General features: G+C 41.3%; 1 protein-coding gene across 4 annotated transcripts in view; it reads left to right on the top strand.

Moving 5' to 3' along the window:
- The window catches only part of TET2 (tet methylcytosine dioxygenase 2), a 144,203-nt gene extending 126,528 nt beyond the window's left edge, over positions 1 to 17,675 (top strand). For 3 of the 4 annotated variants that reach the window (XM_056566174.1, XM_056566192.1, XM_056566200.1), the window contains 4 exons: positions 3,775 to 3,864; positions 8,087 to 8,224; positions 11,333 to 11,690; positions 12,572 to 17,675. In XM_056566174.1, the coding sequence (XP_056422149.1) occupies positions 3,775 to 3,864; positions 8,087 to 8,224; positions 11,333 to 11,690; positions 12,572 to 13,938 (1,953 nt within the window). In that variant the 3' untranslated portion in view covers positions 13,939 to 17,675. The remainder of the gene's footprint in view (positions 1 to 3,774; positions 3,865 to 8,086; positions 8,225 to 11,332; positions 11,691 to 12,571) is intronic. The other variant, XM_056566182.1, reaches the window with a different exon arrangement.
- Positions 17,676 to 18,397: the final 722 nt, after the last annotated feature.

Raw genomic sequence — 18,397 nt, 5'->3', positions numbered from 1 at the left:
TGTCAAAGTACAAAAACACTAATGCCAGAGAAAAGTCAAAGAGTGGAGCCAAAGGGTCAAAATGCCAGATATAGCAGATACAGTATGAAGCTAGCTAGGAGTAAACAGAGCTCTTTAGAAGGCAAGGATTGGGAGTAGACTGCCAGCTTAAATAGGCTCAGACCAGGTGCTCACATTAAGGTAAGCTGACCAGTCTCAGAAGACAGGCGTAACCATAGCAACAAGACCAAACAGAAGCTCTCAGTGTAAATTAACCCTTCGGGTCCTTATAGTACCCCCCCCCCCTTTTAAGAGGGGCCACTGGACCCTTAAGCATCTGAGAGTGTAAAGGTATTGACTTGGATACAGATGTCCTCATCTGTATCCTCATCCTTCAAATCACACCACTCATTGGTGTCCTCACAGTCATCCTCCAGATCCTCTTTACTACCCTCTGACCGCAAATCAACTGGAGTGCTCTCCACACTCTTATTGCCCATGATGTCCCAAGACGCCGATTCAGCCAGAGGCTGATGCAAAACAGGCTTCATAATACTCCTTGAAGTAAAATTACATTGTACACTATTAGGAACAATGCCCCCCAGAAGAACTCTGCCAGGCGTAGCTCTCAGAGAGGCATGACATACCTGTGCGCCCAAGTGGCCTCCATGATTGCTACTTGGGCGTGGATGCTTGACACAGGAGGCGATGAAATGAGTGTCCTCTCCACAGTATAAACACAGGTCACAGAGTTGATGAAGCCTCCTGCATTCTTCTGGGGTATGAATGGACTCTATCTGCATAGGTTCATCCTCAGGCATAGATTTAGAGACAGGAGAGGAATAAAGCAGGACAGGAGAGGATGAAGAACACTCTCGTTTGCGTTCTCGTAAACGTCTATCCAAACGCACAGCTAAAGTCATGGCTTGGTCAAGGGTGTCAGAAGAGGGATAAGTAACAAGCATGTCCTTGAAAATGTCAGAAAACCCTAGTCTGAACTGACAAATCAGGGCTGGAGTATTCCAGTTGGAGGCCACGCACCACTTTCTAAAATCTGCACAGTACTCTTCTACTGGTCTGCTACCTTGCTTTAATGTACACAATTGACTCTCAGCGTACGCAGCACGATCTGGCTCAGCGTACAAGAGACCCAATCCCGCAAATAAGGCGTCCACTGGGGACAACCCCGGAGCATCGGGACCAAGATAAAATGGCCATTCCTGGGGACCCCCTTGCAAAAGAGACATAATAATACCCACTTTCTGGGCCTCAATAACAGATATGTAAGGCCTTAACCTGAAGTACAATTTGCAGCTCTCGCAAAAGGTTTTGAACATTTTGCAATTACCAGAAAATCGGTCAGGGAGACTAACTTGTGGCTCCACAGGAGCTGAAGCAGGAACAGATGACACCTGAGTTTGGGCACACTTTAGCTCCTAAATTCTGGCTAGCAAGCTCTGAACTAACTGCTACTGATCTTGCAACCTCTGAGTCAAGGTCAGGATTAATGCTGACTGAGACTGAGAAGACTCATATTGCTGAAGTCTTTCAGCTAAATCATGGACAAGCTGAGTCAAGCCCTGCATTTGCTCCCCCAAAGCAGACATTGCTTCCATAATGCAAGAACAAGGCAAATGTAGGTATAGGGGTCTGCTAAAATGAAACGTTTGGGCAGGAAAAGAGTGCAGCCCTGAACTCACCCACAGCCTCTGTCCCTGCCTTCTTATGTACCAGCCCTAGGCAGCGGGTATGTAACCGTGGTGCAGGTCCCTTCCTATATAAGTGAAGGGCGTAACATTCAACACAATAAACTACAATAATACCGTCAGAAGCAAAACTAACACACACACATACTAAGTCAATGTCCACTATCCATCTGAAAACCAGGAGTTGTCAAAGTACAAAAATGCTAACACCGGAGAAAAGTCAGAGAGCGGAGCCAAAGGGTCAAAATACCAGATATAACAGATACAGTATAAAGCTAGCAATGAGTAAGCAGAGCTCTTTAGCAGGTAATGATTGAGAGTAGACTGCCAACTTAAATAGGCCCAGACCAGGTCCTCAAATCAAGGTCAGCTGACCAGTCTCAGAAGACAGGCGTAACCATAGCAACCAAAGCAAGTAAAACAAAACAAAAGCACTCGGTGCAAATTAACCCTTCGGGTCCTTACATCTACGCTTCCTTTAATGTTATTCAAGGAAAGTGCATGAGTTGCAGTGCAAGGTATAACCACATATACAGATGAGCTGCTCTGTCTGGGCCAGAGAAGATATTGTCAGTTTGACTATAGGCTTTCTAGGTGTTTGATCTCTATTGATCCCACATTGATGTTTCATAGCTTTTAGGGCTCTTAGACAGTGTTATGCATCTTGGGCTATTGGTAAAGAACAGGTTTGGTCTAAACTAAATCAGACCAAGGAAAATTTTTGCTAACAGGCCGAGTCAAAAGTTTGCTCATCTTTAACAACAACTGTATTATATTGGGCTTGCATGGTATGACTATGCCATTTATCTATATATATATATAAAACTCAATGTGTGTGTGTGTGTATGTGCGTGTGTATGTATGTGTGTATGTATGTTCCAGCATCACGTCCAAACGGCTAAAGATATTAACATGAAACTTGGCACACATGTTACTTATATGTCAACAACAAACATAGGATAGGTAATTTAACCCTTACTCACCCCCATTTGCCAGGGGCGGGGTTTTTGTTTAAAGTCCTATGCAAATCTATGGGAAATATATGTTACTCCATAACTTCCAAACAGCTGGAGATATTTCGATAATACTTGCTCACATGTTAATTATATGCCCACTTAAAATATAGGATAGTTAATTTAACCCTTAATTTCCCCATTTGTGAGGGTCGGGATTTTGTTTAATGTCCCATGCAAATGAATGGGAATGTATGTTTCCGTACGGCTGAAGATATTTCAATACACCTGGTACACATATTACATGTCGGGATATGAGGACGGGATAGGAGGTCAAGATAGGAGGTCGAGATAGGAGGACGGGAAAGGAGGTCGGGATAGGAGGTCGGGATAGGAGGTCGAGATAGGAGGTCGAGATATGAGGATGGGATAGGAGGTCGGGATAGGAGGTTGAGATAGGAGGTCGGGATAGGAGGTGGGGATAGGAGGACGGGATAGGAGGACGGGATAGGTGGATGGGATAGGAGGTTGAGATAGGAGGACGGTATAGGAGGTCGGGATAGGAGGTCGGGATAGGAGGTCGAGATAGGAGGACGGGATAGGAGGTAGAGATAGGAGGTCGTGATAGAAGGGCGGGATATGAGGAAGGGATAGGAGGTCGAGATAGCAGGATGGGATAGGAGGTCGAGATAGGAGGACGGGATTGGAGGACGGGCTAGGAGGTCGAGATAGGAGGACGGGATAGGAGGTCGGGATAGGAGGACAGGATAGGGGGATGGGATAGGAGAACAGGATAGGAGGTCGGGATAGGAGGACGGGATAGGAGGTTGGGATAAGAGGTCGGGATAGGAGGTTGGGATAGGAGGTTGGGATATGAGGACGGGATATGGGGTTGGGATATGACACCAATCTATGAGGACGGGATATGAACTAGTATTACATAAAAGTAGTGAAGCCCTTTGACATAGTAGGCAATTTCACATTCCCTTGAAGTGCTAATTTTAAGTTGTGAATCTATGGAATATATGATTACATTTTAAATTATCATTTTTTTATGTGCAAAATCATATCTTAGAAATATAACTTTAAAAGTATTAAGAAAGTATAACATTATTATTTTATGTCATCTAATATAGGAAGAAAAGTTGGAAGACAGTCTACAGTACTTGTCAACAATGATGGCACCAATATACAAGAAGCTTGCACCAGATGCCTATAATAACCAGGTATGACATATTTTATTAGGGATGAGTTAGCTATTTAAATATTAACTATAACTTTCTCCTTATATTAGAGTTACATGTTTCATTAATTTAACCTCTTCAGGACATAGGGCGTATGGATACGCCCTGCATCCCGAGTCCTTAAGGACCGAGGGCGTATCCATACGCCCGTGGGAATTCCGGCCCCCACCGCTAGCCGGTTGGGGACCGGAGCCGGATGCCTGCTGAAATCGTTCAGCAGGCATCCCGGCATATCGCCCAGGGGGGTCATTATGCCCCCCCATGTCGGCGATCGCCGCAGATCGCTGGACAATTCAGTCCAGCGATCTGCGGCGATTCCGGGTCAATCGGGTCTCCAGTGACCCGATGACCCGGAATTACTGGCTGTTCGGGGCCGTCTCTGACGGCCCCGAACAGCCAGAGCCTGCAGGGGTGAGGTGGCACTGGTGCCACCTCACGATCGCCCTGATTCGTCGGCCGGATTACCGGCCGACCAATCAGGGCGCCTGCTGCGGGTGTCACTCCCGCACCCGCTCCGCCCCTCTTCCGGAGGACGTGAGCGGGTGCGGGACGTGCACCCCGGGTGCTGGGGACTCCGATCCCCGGCGCCCCTGTTGGGATCGGGGCCCCAGGAGCAGCTGCGGCGGCGGGACTGACCTGCAGCGTCTGGAACGTTGGAGGTGAGTGACAGCCTCCTGCTGTTGCTTAGCAACAGCTCCCAGTATGCAAAAAGGGCATGCTGGGAGCTGTAGTTATGCAACAGGAGGAGGCAGACCACCACAACTCCCAGCATTCTCTTATGGGCATGCTGGGACTTATGGTTTTGCAACAGCTGGAGGCACATTCTTTCTATGGAAAAGTGTACCTTCAGCTGTTGTATAACTACAACTCCCAGCTTGCACAAACAGCTAAAGTGCGTGCTGGGAGTTGTAGTGGTGCATCTGCTGGTTGCATAACTACAACTCCCAGCATGCCCGTTGGCTGTCAGTGACTGCTGAGAGTTGTAGTTTTGCAACAGCTGAAGGCACACTGGTTGTGAAACTCAGAGTTTTTTTTTTTACCTAACTCAGTGTTTCACGACCGGTGTGCCTCCAGCTGTTGCAAACTACAACTCTCAGCAGTCACCGTACACCATGCACCGTACATGCTGGGAGTTGTAGTTTTGCAACAGCTGGAGGCACACTGGTTGTGAAACACTGAGTTAGGTCACAAACTCAGTGATACATAACCAGTGTGCCTACAGTTGTTGCAAAACTGCAACTCTCAGCAGTCACCGACAGCCAACGGGCATGCTGGGAGTTGTAGTTATGCAACAGCTGGATGTCCCCCCCAATGTGAACGTACAGGGTACACTCACATGGGCGGAGGATTACAGTAAGTATCTGGCTGCAAATTTGAGCTGCCGCAAACGTTCTGCTGCAGCTCAAATTGGCAGCGAGAAACTACTGTGAACCCCCGCCCGTGCGACTGTACCCTAAAAACACTACACTACACTACCACAAAAAATAAAATAAAAAGTAAAAAACACTACGTATACACATACCCCTACACAGCCCCCCTCCCCAATAAAAATGAAAAACATCTGGTACGCCACTGTTTCCAGAACGGAGCCTCCAGCTGTTGCAAAACAACTCCCAGTATTGTCGGACAGTCAGACTGTCCAGGCATGCTGAGAGTTTTGCAACAGCTGGAGGCACCCTGTTTGGGAATCACTGGCGTAGAATACCCCTATGTCCACCCCTATGCAATCCCTAATTTAGGCCTCAAATGCGCATGGCGCTCTCACTTTGGAGCCCTGTCGTATTTCAAGGCAACAGTTAAGGGTCACATATGGGGTATCGCCGTACTCGGGAGAAATTGTGTTAAAAATTTTGGGGGTATTTTCTGCTTTTACCCTTTTTAAAAATGTCAAATTTTTGGGAAAACAAGCATTTTAGGTAAAAAAAAAATTTTTTTTTACATATGCAAAAGTCGTGAAACACCTGTGGGGTATAAAGGTTCACTTAACCCCTTGTTACATTCCCCAAGGGGTCTAGTTTCCAAAATGGCATGCCATGTGTTTTTTTTTTTTTGCTGTCCTGGCACCATAGGGGCTTCCTAAATGCGGCATGCCCCCAGAGAAAAATTTGCGTTCAAAAAGCCAAATGTGACTCCTTCTCTTCCGAGACCTGTAGTGCGCCAGCATAGCACTTTTCACCCCAATATGGGGTGTTTTCTGAATCGGGAGAAATTGGGCTTCAGATTTTTAGGGGTATTTTCTGCTATTACCCTTTTTAAAAATAAAATTTTGGGGGGAAAACAAGCATTTTAGGTAAAATTTATTTTTATTTTTTTACATTTGCAAAAGTCGTGAAACACCTGTGCTGTATTAAGGTTCACTTTATCCCATGTTACATTCCCCGAGGGGTCTAGTTTCCAAAATGGTATGCCATGTGTTTTTTTTTTGCTGTTCTGGCACCATAAGGGCTTCCTAAAGGTAACATGCCCCCCAAAAACCATTTCAGAAAAACGTACTCTCCAAAATCCCCTTGTCGCTCCTTCCCTTCTGAGCCCTCTACTGCGCCCGCCGAACACTTTACATAGACATATGAGGTATGTCCTTACTCGAGAGAAATTGGGCTACAAATACAAGTAAAAATTTTGTCCTTTTACCCCTTGTAAAAATTCAAAAATTGGGTCTACAAAAACATGTGAGTGCAAAAAATGAAGATTGTGAATTTTCTCCTTCACTTTGCTGCTATTCGTGTGAAACACCTAAAGGGTTAAAACGCTGACTGAATGTCATTTTGAATACTTTGGGGGGTGTAGTTTTTATAATGGGGTAATTTATGGGGTATTTCCAATATGTAGACCCTTCAAATCCACTTCAAACCTGAACTGGTCCCTGAAAAATACTGAGTTTGAAAATTTTGTGAAAAATCGGAAAATTGCTGCTGACCGTTGAAGCCCTCTGGTGTCTTCCAAAAGTAAAAACACGTCAATTTTATGATGCAAACATAAAGTAGACATATTGTATATGTGAACCAAAAAAAAATATATTCGTAATATCCATTCTCCTTACAAGCAGAGAGCTTCAAATTTAGAAAAATGCAAAATTTTCAAATTTTTCATCAAATTTACGGATTTTTCACCAAGAAAGGATGCAAGTATCGACAAAAATTTACCACTATGTTAAAGTAGAATATGTCACGAAAAAACAATCTCGGAATCAGAATGATAACTAAAAGCATTCCAGAGTTATTAATGTTTAAAGTGACAGTGGTCAGATGTGCAAAAAACGCTCCGGTCCTTAAGGCCAAAATGGGCTCCGTCCTGAAGGGGTTAAAAACAATGGTTACTAGATTCAAACAACTCCCCATCATGTGATAGCCTATGTGATTTCTAACATTTCTGTAAATCATCTGCCTGTTGCTAGGGGGATTTTCTCTTTAGCAGAAGAGAGAACAAGATAAAACACAGGAAGTGTGGGAGAGCCTTTCAAACTGAGGGTGTCTGCCTCCTCCTGTAAATTAAGGTTTTTCTCTTATTTTAACTACCCATAAAAATGTGGGCAGCAGTCCCTTTTGTAAATACTTGTGTTTCAAATATGTAAATATTGCTGCCTCCTGAATGTTACTCCCCTTCCTTTAGTCATCCTTATTATCAGAGGTTGACTGCGAAGACCAAGGCTGACTTTGTCAAGTAACCTCTTTCTTGATGTGATCTTACTTCTGTTATTTTTTTTAGTCCACTTATCACACTGCAAAACCAATGCATTAATAACCTTCTTTTCAGCACCCATATGTCATCTATAGTACTATACTGTAACTCATTCCCAAAACAGTGCCAGTCTGTTTAGTCCAGTGCACTTTTTTCAGGCATGGTTTCGCTAAGAGAAGTAGGTGTTCTCCTGTCATTGGCCAGAGAAGTAAGGGAAAGGAAGCCCCTGTTTAAGTACTGCTGGCAAACAGCAAAACTCTGGTTCTGCCCCCTGACAGGGAAAGAATAACTGTGTACCATGGAGGGGACTTTCAGGAGCTCAATAACTGTAATGAGAGCACAAAAAGCATCTTGTCACCACACTGAAGGGTAAACATAAGAAAACCATGAAGGTCATAATAATTCTTTTGAAAGTACAGGTACGCTTTAAATAATAACACCAATTTGGAAACAACTAACTAACAATACAAATTGTTCTCTGGTTCAATAGGGCATAGCCTGTAACTTCTCGCTCATTGCCTTGTAGGTTGAGCATGAGCACAGAGCTCCAGACTGCCGACTTGGCAAGAAGGAAGGTCGCCCTTTCTCAGGAGTTACCGCTTGCTTGGACTTTTGCGCTCATTCCCACAGAGATCTGCACAATATGCAAAATGGCAGCACACTGGTAAGTTGCATTTTAATGTCTATACCAATTTAATAGGACAAAAAGTGAATCAATAATTACCGGTTATTTGTTACATAGCCGTATGGACAAGCCTCCAGTCCTATACACGTTAGGCTCATTCACACTACAGAATCTCCACCCCAAAGATATTCTGGGAGGAGATTCTATCTGTAGTCATGCCAGCAGAACAAGCTGGCTGCAATGACCCGTCCGTGTTTGACCCGAAGGGTTAAACTCCCTTGAGAGTTTTGTTTATCTTGGTTGCTTTTGGGTGTGGTTCAGTTTTTAGCCTATAAGAATCGTCCTGCTGACTACACAGTGATATATAAGGAAGCCTTTCCTATTCATGAGTTGCCTGTGAAAGAGCTTTTCTCAGAGTAACTAGCATTATTTCTCTGTTTCCTGATATTGATCTTGGCTTGGCTTTCTGACTTCTCTTCTGTATTAGCGTATTTGTACCTCGACATATCCTGTTACCAACTCAGCTAGTTTTGACCCCTACTTTATTGTGTGTTTGTTTAGTTTTATCTCTGTTGGTTTGTGTGCCTCCAGCTGTTCCCGCCCTTTTGCAAGTTTTTGTAGTTCCTTGTTTTGACTGTAACGTCCATCACTTATTTAGGAAGGGACCACCACTGTGCTTGTGGACCCACTGCCTAGGACAGGTACGCAAGTAGGCAGGGACAGAGGGTGTTCAGGGCTGCACTCTTTCCCTGCCCTACGTGACACTAGCGCTAGGACCGGAAATGTGCCATCTCCATACACAGCAATGCATGTTCATTCTTTCAGAGGACTAAGGGATCTGGAATCTTTGCTATGGAAATTCTGTAATGTAAATAGTGCAACAGATTCTTAATAAAAACAATGGTTGGCTGTTGCACCGTATCTATTACAGCGGAACTGCGGAACAGAATTCAGTTCAGAAAAATAGATAGTTTGAACGGGTCCTTGGGAAACCCAATACAATAATAGCCCTAATTTATCAAAAGAGAAAACTGGAGATATTTTTCTTTAACAATCAATTGCAGCTCAGCTTTCACTTTACCAGAGCTTGTTAACACCTTAACGACGCAGGACGCATATTTACGTCCTACGCCGGCTCCCGCAATATAACGATTCGGTCCCGGCGGCCATCAACGGACGTGAGGAGGATCCCTGCCTGCCTCCTCGCTTTCCGATCTCCAAATGACTGCTCCGTGCCTGAGATCCAGGCAGGAGCAGTCGAGCGACGATAACACTAATCAATGACATGCTATTGCATGACAGTGATCAGTGAAGGTAATAAGTGTGTGCAATGTTATAGTCCCCCAATGGGGGCTATAACATTGCAAGAAAAAAGTGAAAATAAAGTGTTAATAAATGTGATTTAACCCCTTCCCTAATAAAAGTCTGAATCACCCCTCTTTTCCCATTTAAAAAAAAAATTATTTAATAAAAATAAATATAAACATATGTGGTATCGCCACGTGTGTAAATGTCCAAACTATAAAAAGATATCGTCAATTAAACAGCACAGTCAATGGTGTACACATAAATAAATTCCAAAGTCCAAACTAGAGTATTTTTTGTCACTTTTTATACCATAAAAAAATGAATAAAAAGCGATCAGAAAGTTTTATGGTACCAATAAAACTTCAGATCATGGCGCAAAAAAATTAGCCCCATACATCCCCATATGTGGAAAAATAAAAAAGTTATAGAGGTCAGAAGAAGACATTTTTTAACGTATTAATTTTTTGTGCATGTAGTTATGATTTTTTACAGAAGTAAGACAAAATCAAACCTATATAAGTAGGGTATCATGTTTATCATATGGACCTACAGAATAAAGAGAAGGTGTCATTTATACCAAAAAATGTAGTGCGTAGAAACGGAAGCCCCCAAAAGTTACAAAATGGCGTTTTTTTTTTTCCATTTTGTCGCACAATGATTTTTTTTGTTTTGCCGTAGATTTTTGGGTAAAATGACTGATGTCATTACAAAATAGAATTGGTGGCGCAAAAAATAAGCCATCATATGGATTTGTAGGTGGAAAATTTAAAGGGTTATGATTTTTAAAAGGTAAGGAGGAAAAAACGAAAGTGCAAAAACTGAAAAACGCTGAGTCCTTAAGGGGTTAAGAGAGGAAAGCTGAGTTGTGATTGGGTGTTATGGGAAAATCTCTCTATTTTTTTCTCACACATTTTGATAAATCATGGCCGATGTGTCTGTAAGCTGATTATTCAAGAATTCTTCAAAAATTCTCAGGTGTCTTGCATAATCAGGTGTCTTGCATAATTTTGCCCTGTTCTACTGGGTAGTGAAAACTTGTATTGAATTTTCTTTTCCAGAAGGCCAGTATTGCTAGCCAACAAAGTAGTGGGCATTGATTCAACCAAACATTTTGGAATTGAGTGTCAAAAAATGGCAAAAGTAATTGGGGGCAATTTGGGACTGTGTGATGGGAGGGGGTCTTTTCTATATGGATCACCTATATATAGCCTATTGCCGGGGCTTTCGTCTTACAAATGTCTAAATTATAGAGGGAGGATTATCATTGTTATTTTTGGAATATAAGTATTGAAGTCTTTTTTTTATTGCTTTGGTTTTGCTTATGTGTGACATATTTATCATACTATCTAAAAGGGGGTCAATAAACTTGGCGCACATAAGCAAAAAAAAAAAACAATACATCACTTCAGAACACCACTTTGTATGATTCCTTATCTTCTCTTCTTATGCATAAAAAAAGTCGCAGTTGGGACTTTTTGTGAGACTTTTTAAAATGCTCTCCAAAGCCAGGTCTGACCTGGCTTAGGTGTGCAACTTTTTGAAGGGGTTTATTATTTCTTTTTTCTAATCCTTTGTGTGACCTTCACACTTAACAAATTCGTGACCACTGCAAACTGAAAACTGAAAGTTGTTTAGGTAAGGTTGTTTGGTGCTTTTGCCATTCCCACAAAACTTGGAAAAAAAGTCCTTAGGCACACGTGCAACATTTGATGCCCCGATATAAGCAAAAAAAAAAAGCTCTAAATGCGATAACCAATCTCCCCCAATAAAAGTAGCATCATTCTGTAAATCATTTTTAACCCACCAGGTTCAGTAATTTGTGTTCCCACTGTCCTTCAGGTTTGCACTTTAACCAGAGAAGACAATCGTGAAACTGGGAAAATTCCCCAGGATGAGCAGCTGCACGTTTTACCTCTTTATAAAGTTGCCAATGTGGATGAATTTGGCAGCAAAGAGGCACAGGAAGAGAAGAAAAGAACAGGTGCTATCCAGGTTCTGAGTTCTTTCCGTAGGCAAGTGAGAATGCTGGCAGAGCCTGTGAAAACCTGTCGGCAAAAGAAAATGGAAGCCAAGAAAGCAGCAGCAGAAAAACACTCAGCAAACTCAGAAAATGGTCCAAACAAAGGTGAAAAAGAGAAATCTTCTCGCTACAAGAATGCTCATTCTGAAATGGCTAACCATGAAAAACAGCTTGCAGGTAAGAAAACACCCAATCCATAAATAAGCTTGAACTCTGTCTTACCTACAAAACATTAAAAAAAAGCTCTTCCATAAGTGAAATCGAGGGTCCGTTTTGTTTTAGCTTTTTAGGTCATACAGTTAAGTACAGTTTTTTTCAGAATTAACAACAAAAAAGCTGAGCACATTTTCCAGGAATATATGAAAATTATTGTCAGACAACACTAGTGATTGTCTCTTTGGCATGATTATATAATGTCCTTAAAGGGGCACTTTGAAGGAAATTTTTTTTTTTAAATCTACTGGTGGCAGAAAGTTATACAGATTTGTAAAATATTTCTATTTAAAAATCTTAATCCTTCCACTACTTATTAGCTGCTGTATGCTCCAGAGGAAGTAATGTAATTCTTTCCAGTATGACCCCAATGCTCTCTGTTGCCACCTCTCACTGTGTCAGGAAATGTCCAGAGCATGAACATATCCCCATAGCAAACCTCTTCTTTTATGGTCAGTTCCTAAAATGGACAGAGGCGTAAGCAGAGAGCAATGTCAGACTGGATATAACTGGGAAGAGTTGTAAGCCTTTTTTTTATTGTTATGCAAATGAGCCTCAAAGCACAGGGCATATTTACCAGCAGGGCAAGAACCCAGCCCATGTCTTCTTTATTACAACCCACTGGCTTTTTTGCATCTTCCTACCCCATTTGACTGATAAAGAGGGCTTGGGCTGGACTTACCCAAGCTCTTGCTATGCTGGGGAACACCCCCTCGTTGCATAATAACAAAAAGACTCAGGGCTGCATTAACACTATATGATAATGGTATGATAGTATAAATAAAAATCTACTTATTTTAGCCCCCCCAAAAAATTGCATTATTCAATTCTGTTCTTAATTGCAGACGTTTTACGACTTTCAGGACAACCGGGTTCCATTCCTAACATTGGTCACACAAACCTCATGAATTCGTTTCCTCCAGCAGACCCAAATAACCATTATGCAAGGATTCCTAATTTGGCCGAGCATTATCAGAATTCCTCCTCCAACTTTGCTAGCTCTAATCACATGGATCTTTTTCACGCACCTCCAAACTCAGCAGCTTCCTGTGCCTCCACTCCAATGAACCCTTACCAAGGATCTTTAAATCAAAGTAGTCCATGTCCCCCATATCCATGTAACGGAAATGTCCCAATGGACAACTGTCCTCCTTATCTCAATCATTATCCTTCACCTCAACAACATATGTTTTACAGGTTTAAAAACCAAGATCCCGTGGCTAATCTTACTATGCCTCCAGTTCAGTCATTGTACCAGCAGAGGTTTGCTAATAGTAAGGCCTATGGTCATAAATACATGAATTATGGAAACCAAAGTGCGCAAGTTGAGGATTTTAATGGCTGCAATCTCAAACCAAACTCTAACTCCATGGGATCCTTTAACCCTTACCCTGTGCATCAAGGAGATAATCACTTGATGGATGCTGTCTCAAAGGCAAACCCCAACCTTAGTAATACAGACTACAATGCTATGAGCAAGAATGGTGATTACCCTCTTCCACACTCCTTCCGGGCTCATGAAAGCAATGTGTCCATGGGAGGCAGAGCTGGCCCTCTGCACCTTCATGGTAAAAACAGTGACATGCACTCAAACATAATGAATGGGATACCTGAAATGCTTCCAAGTCTTAATCATGACAGAACTGCTATGGGAGGTCTCAGTAGAGCTAATGGTGCTAATGTTCAGGAAAAGCTACCACAGGCCTCAGCACCTGTCCAAGAAGACCCACAAGAAGTGTGGTCAGACAGTGAGCAAAGCTTTCTAGATCCTGATATAGGAGGAGTGGCAGTGGCCCCAAGTCATGGTTCAATCCTCATTGAATGTGCAAAGCGTGAGCTCCATGCTACAACCCCTTTAAAAAACCCCAATAGGAATCACCCTACTAGGATATCACTAGTATTTTATCAACATAAAAGCATGAATGAGCCAAAGCATGGCTTGGCATTGTGGGAAGCAAAGATGGCAGGCAAAGCCAGGGAAAAAGAAGAGGACTGTGAAAGGTATGGTCCAGATTACGTTGCTCCGAAATCTTACAATAAAAAGTCAAAGCGGGAACCTGTTGAACCAACCCACGAGCCTGCTGAACCGACCTATCTACGTTTCATCAAATCGCTCACACAAAGGACAATGTCAATGACCACAGACACACAAGTCACCACATCTCCATACGCCTTAACACGGGTTACAGGTCCTTACAACAGATACATATAGTCTGTTCAGTTACCTCACATACTTCAGATTGGTGCACCATTTTCTGATAGGCTTGTTCATGTGGTCGTGTGGAATGCTGTGACTGAGAGGGGACAGTATTGTTGACTAAACATAAATGTGATCTATGGGAAAGAATACCAGCAAAACCAAGAAAAGGTATCTTCACCATCAGATATCTCTTCTTTGACTAACAGGTCACAGAATATGTCAAAGAATACAATCACCCTATGCAATGGTGTTCAGCAGATATGAAAGCAGGTTTATTGGATGAAGAAAAAATAGTATTTTTTATCTTTGACCATATAACATTGTACATCTGTGACCACTTTTATATATAAAAAAAAATGTCTAGGTAGGAGCCAGAGATAAACTTGCTGTAGTATTACAACATCAGGAATCTTACAAAGACGTTGCGGTGCTGACTTCTTAATGTGCTAAATGATACTGGAATTGCAACTTTTTTTTAACCTACGCTATAATGGCTTAATAATGACCTCCAGTGTACTGAAGTAATGTAGATACACAGATCATAGTTTTAAACGAAACACTGAAAATATTTGGACATTTAGAAAAATTGGTGCTATCATGTGCGTCTTTATGAATACTTAATGCCTTGAAAGATAAATACCATTTAACGAGAATACATAAGTTAAACAAGAGAGAAAAAGTACACTTTTAAGATAATTCTAAGTGTTTTCTATAAGTTCTGTTACAGACTAGTTTACTATTCATAACATTTAGTGATCACAAATGAAAGAGCCTACTGTATACCCTGCTATATCCTGCATTGCATATCTTTTTTGTAAATAGAATGTTTTCATTTGTTTTAATAACTTATCTATTGAAACCAAAAGGAAAACTCTGGCAAAAACAAACTTATCCCCCATCCACAGGATAGGGGATAAATAGATGATCGCAGGGGGTCCGACCGCTGTGACCCCCTGCAATCCTCGTGCCGGGACCCTGGCTCTCTCTGTGAGGAGCACGTGTAGTCTACCAGTAGACAGCACGTGCTCCATTCATTTCTATGGGAGCGCTGATAATGCCCATAGAAATAAATGGAGCACGTGCCAGCTGATGGGAGTTGTAGTTTCGCTACAGCTGAGGGCCCACAGGCCAGGGGATACTTCCTGAAAGTGTTATTTGGTGCTTACTTAGACCAATTACACAACAGTACAAAATACAATACAATAGAAGTATTCTTCTTGTGTCCATATAGGTGTTATATATTTTAATGTTATGAGAAGCTTTTGAGGACGCCAAAATAATAATCAAATGAATTTTAACCATTGATGATCTTTATACATAATATTTTATGTGAACAACATTTTAAAGATAACTCTAAATAATATTATGAATTTATTTATTGAATGGTACAATTGTCAGATTGATGAGAAGTAATATTTTTTCACATTTTTGTCTTGAGTTAAATGTGAAAGACATGGTTAGATCAGCTCTAACCATAGCAGTAGACTTGAGGTGCTGATGCATAGTTATTGCACCAGGCCCAGTATAAGAAGCTTTGAAGCATACAGTGAATATCCTTCAAATTATCTTAGAAACCATTATGGCTGCAAGAAGAACTCCAGAAATATTCATCAGATTCGAATTCCATGGTTCAAGTTTGCATTAAAGAAACATTATTAATCCTTTTTCTACCTGTTCTATTGAATTATCATTTTATTTTCTAAAACACATTTATGTTTATAACAGAATATATCTCCCAAAATTGAAATGTACATGCCCTTTGCCACACACTAAATCCAACTTGATTGGCTCTGAATCTTGAGAATTCTATACCTTCATAATCTCAATAATGCTGTCAGGCTATCTCTATAATCCCATTACTGTGTTGTACTGAAGTAAAACATTACTACTTTACTACTATACTATAGAGATCAGATAGCATAGGGAACAGATAGGTGGAATCTACCTGATGGAGTAAGCACAGGACATGAAGTACATGTTTAGAGGGGATGTCCAGGAAAAAAATATGTATATATGACTGGGATGGGTTAAAAATAAAAAGCAACCCATACTCACCTATCCTGGTCCTCATTGTCTTCTTCCTGATGACATGTTCTGACAAAAAGTGGAAAACAGTGAATCCAAAATGACACCTGCTACTATATATCCTCATCATATATTCATGGTGTCTATCATGATCATATATACAATAACAGGGGGAACCCCACATATATATACACTTGTATGATAAAATAAATAACACTTTACTGAAACATTCTCTAAAAAAACAGTGGGGACACAGGTAGACCCAGATGTGGTTTGTTACTATTTAGCATAAGAGTGCTCTTAGCGGTAATAATTTGTAAATGATTCCTCTGTGGCGGCCCAGAATTTATCTTTGAATTCATCTTGTCCATATTCTGAGTGCTGTTTTTTAAGAGAATATTTCAATAAAGTGTTATTTATTTTATTGTACAAGTGGCTTCTGACAAAAAGTCCTGTCCAGTCAATTACTGACTAAGGTCAGACATAGCTGCAACCAGAGATTGATTGAGTAGGGAAGTTCCAGCTGAAACAACACATCATCAGGAAGAAGGAAAGGAAGTATCAGTGAGGACAGGACCGGGAGAGGCGAGTATAGGCTGTTCGGATTCTTTTTACTCGACCCCTCTACTACCCCAGCCATATATACATTTTTTTAATTCCCAGAAAACTAAGGCATAATTCACACAGATTTATCTGTAACAATTCAATAAATTTTAATAAGTAGAAAACCAGGTGTTTTAGAAGGAACAGATTTTTGGAATACTCCAAAATTTTTGGTTTATCTATCATTTAAAGTTACCTAACATTTTCCAATGACTCACATTAGGGGGGGGGGGTTAATCAAAACATGTGCAGAGGGACAGTTTGGCAGTTTCCCATAGCAACCAATCAGATTGCTATGGGAAAACCGCAATCTGATTGGTTGCTATGGACAACTGCTCCACTGTTTCTCTTCACAGACTTTGATAAATCTCCCCCTATGTATTTCCAAGTTACTTACTCTATATTGCTAATTTACTTCTACAAAGAATCATGCTTGTCTTAAAGGGGTTGTCTGAGTTCTAGTAGCTAAAGTTAAATAGACAGCAATCATATAAAAATATATACTAGTATACAATAATATAATACACAAGTTGTTAGAGCTCTACTTGCAGCCTGTAGCACTTGCACAATAGTACAGAAATGCATATGTGTGAATAATGGTTTCCAATCCAAATGAATATGCCCAGATTTGTCATTTTGCCTTAAAGCCGGAGCTGTTGGCATCACCTGACAGTTTTGGTTTATAAATCTCGACCAATGCAGTGATCTCCCAGCACAGGATTGTGACACAATTGGGGGCTTAGCTGTCAATTTCATCCCACATACATTCATTTGGGTGCTTTTAAAGGGTTGGCCGCTTTATGCATATATTATTTAATGTGTGTGAGGCAGGTGTATAAACTACTTATTTATTGAAAGTTCTGTGCGGTTTTCTTATTCTTGTAGACCACATCGCTTGTTATAGAAAGGCCTCTATCCCCATTAGCAAAAGGATCACATCCCCCAAAAAAGTGATGGGACATGTCCCTGGGTAATCTGCTGGTTTCCTGGATGACCAAGATCTGCACAAGTGTATTCATTCATTGGAGACTCGGCTTAAAGGGGAAAACTATATTTTTTTTAACCAACTGGTGCCAGAAAGTTAAAAAATTTGTATATTACTTCTATTTATAAATCTTAATCCTTCCGGTACTTATCAGCTGCTGTATGCTCCACTGGAAGTTCTTTTGTTTTTTAATTTCTTTTCAGTCTGACCACAGTGCTCCCTGCTGACACCTCTGTCCATGTCAGGGACTGTCCAGAGCAGGATAGGTTTGCTATCAGGATTTTCTTCTGCTCTGGACAGTTCCTGACATGGACAGAGGTGTCAGCAGAGAGCACTGTAGTCAGGCAGAAAGTAAGTTCAAAAAGAAAAGAACTGCCTGTGGGCCATACAACAGCTGATAAGTACTGGAAGGGTTAAGATTTTTAAATAGAAGTAATTTATAAATTTGTTTAACTTTCTGGCACCAGTTGATTCCACCTTAGTACCCCTTTAACTTCCAGAGTAAATGATCTGTGCAAGCTTTCCTGGATGTAAAAGTATGTACTAAATATGGCACCATGGGTTAGATCCAGATTTTAAGATCCTCATACAAAAAAAAAAAAAAGTAGGCAAAAACCTTAAATTTTTTATCAGGACTAGCAAACCATCTAATGTGCAAGGAGACCCCCCAACTCTGTTCTGACAAATCATATCAGGGGAAAGAAGGATCAGGCATGTTGCAATTTAACCGCTGATCCTTTTATTTTCAAGAAGAGAACCCTGACTGTGGTTTACCTCCCCTTTCAGGAAAGGTTAACATTCAGCTGAGCTGAGATGCCATGTGTATAGCGGGATTGGAAGAGATAGTTGGCCAAATGA

The sequence above is a fragment of the Hyla sarda genome, chromosome 1 (assembly GCF_029499605.1).
Source record: "Hyla sarda isolate aHylSar1 chromosome 1, aHylSar1.hap1, whole genome shotgun sequence".
Classification (NCBI taxonomy): domain Eukaryota; kingdom Metazoa; phylum Chordata; class Amphibia; order Anura; family Hylidae; genus Hyla; species Hyla sarda.
The sequence above is the reverse complement of the archived record's forward strand: the minus strand, read 5'-3'. Positions and strand labels throughout refer to the sequence as shown.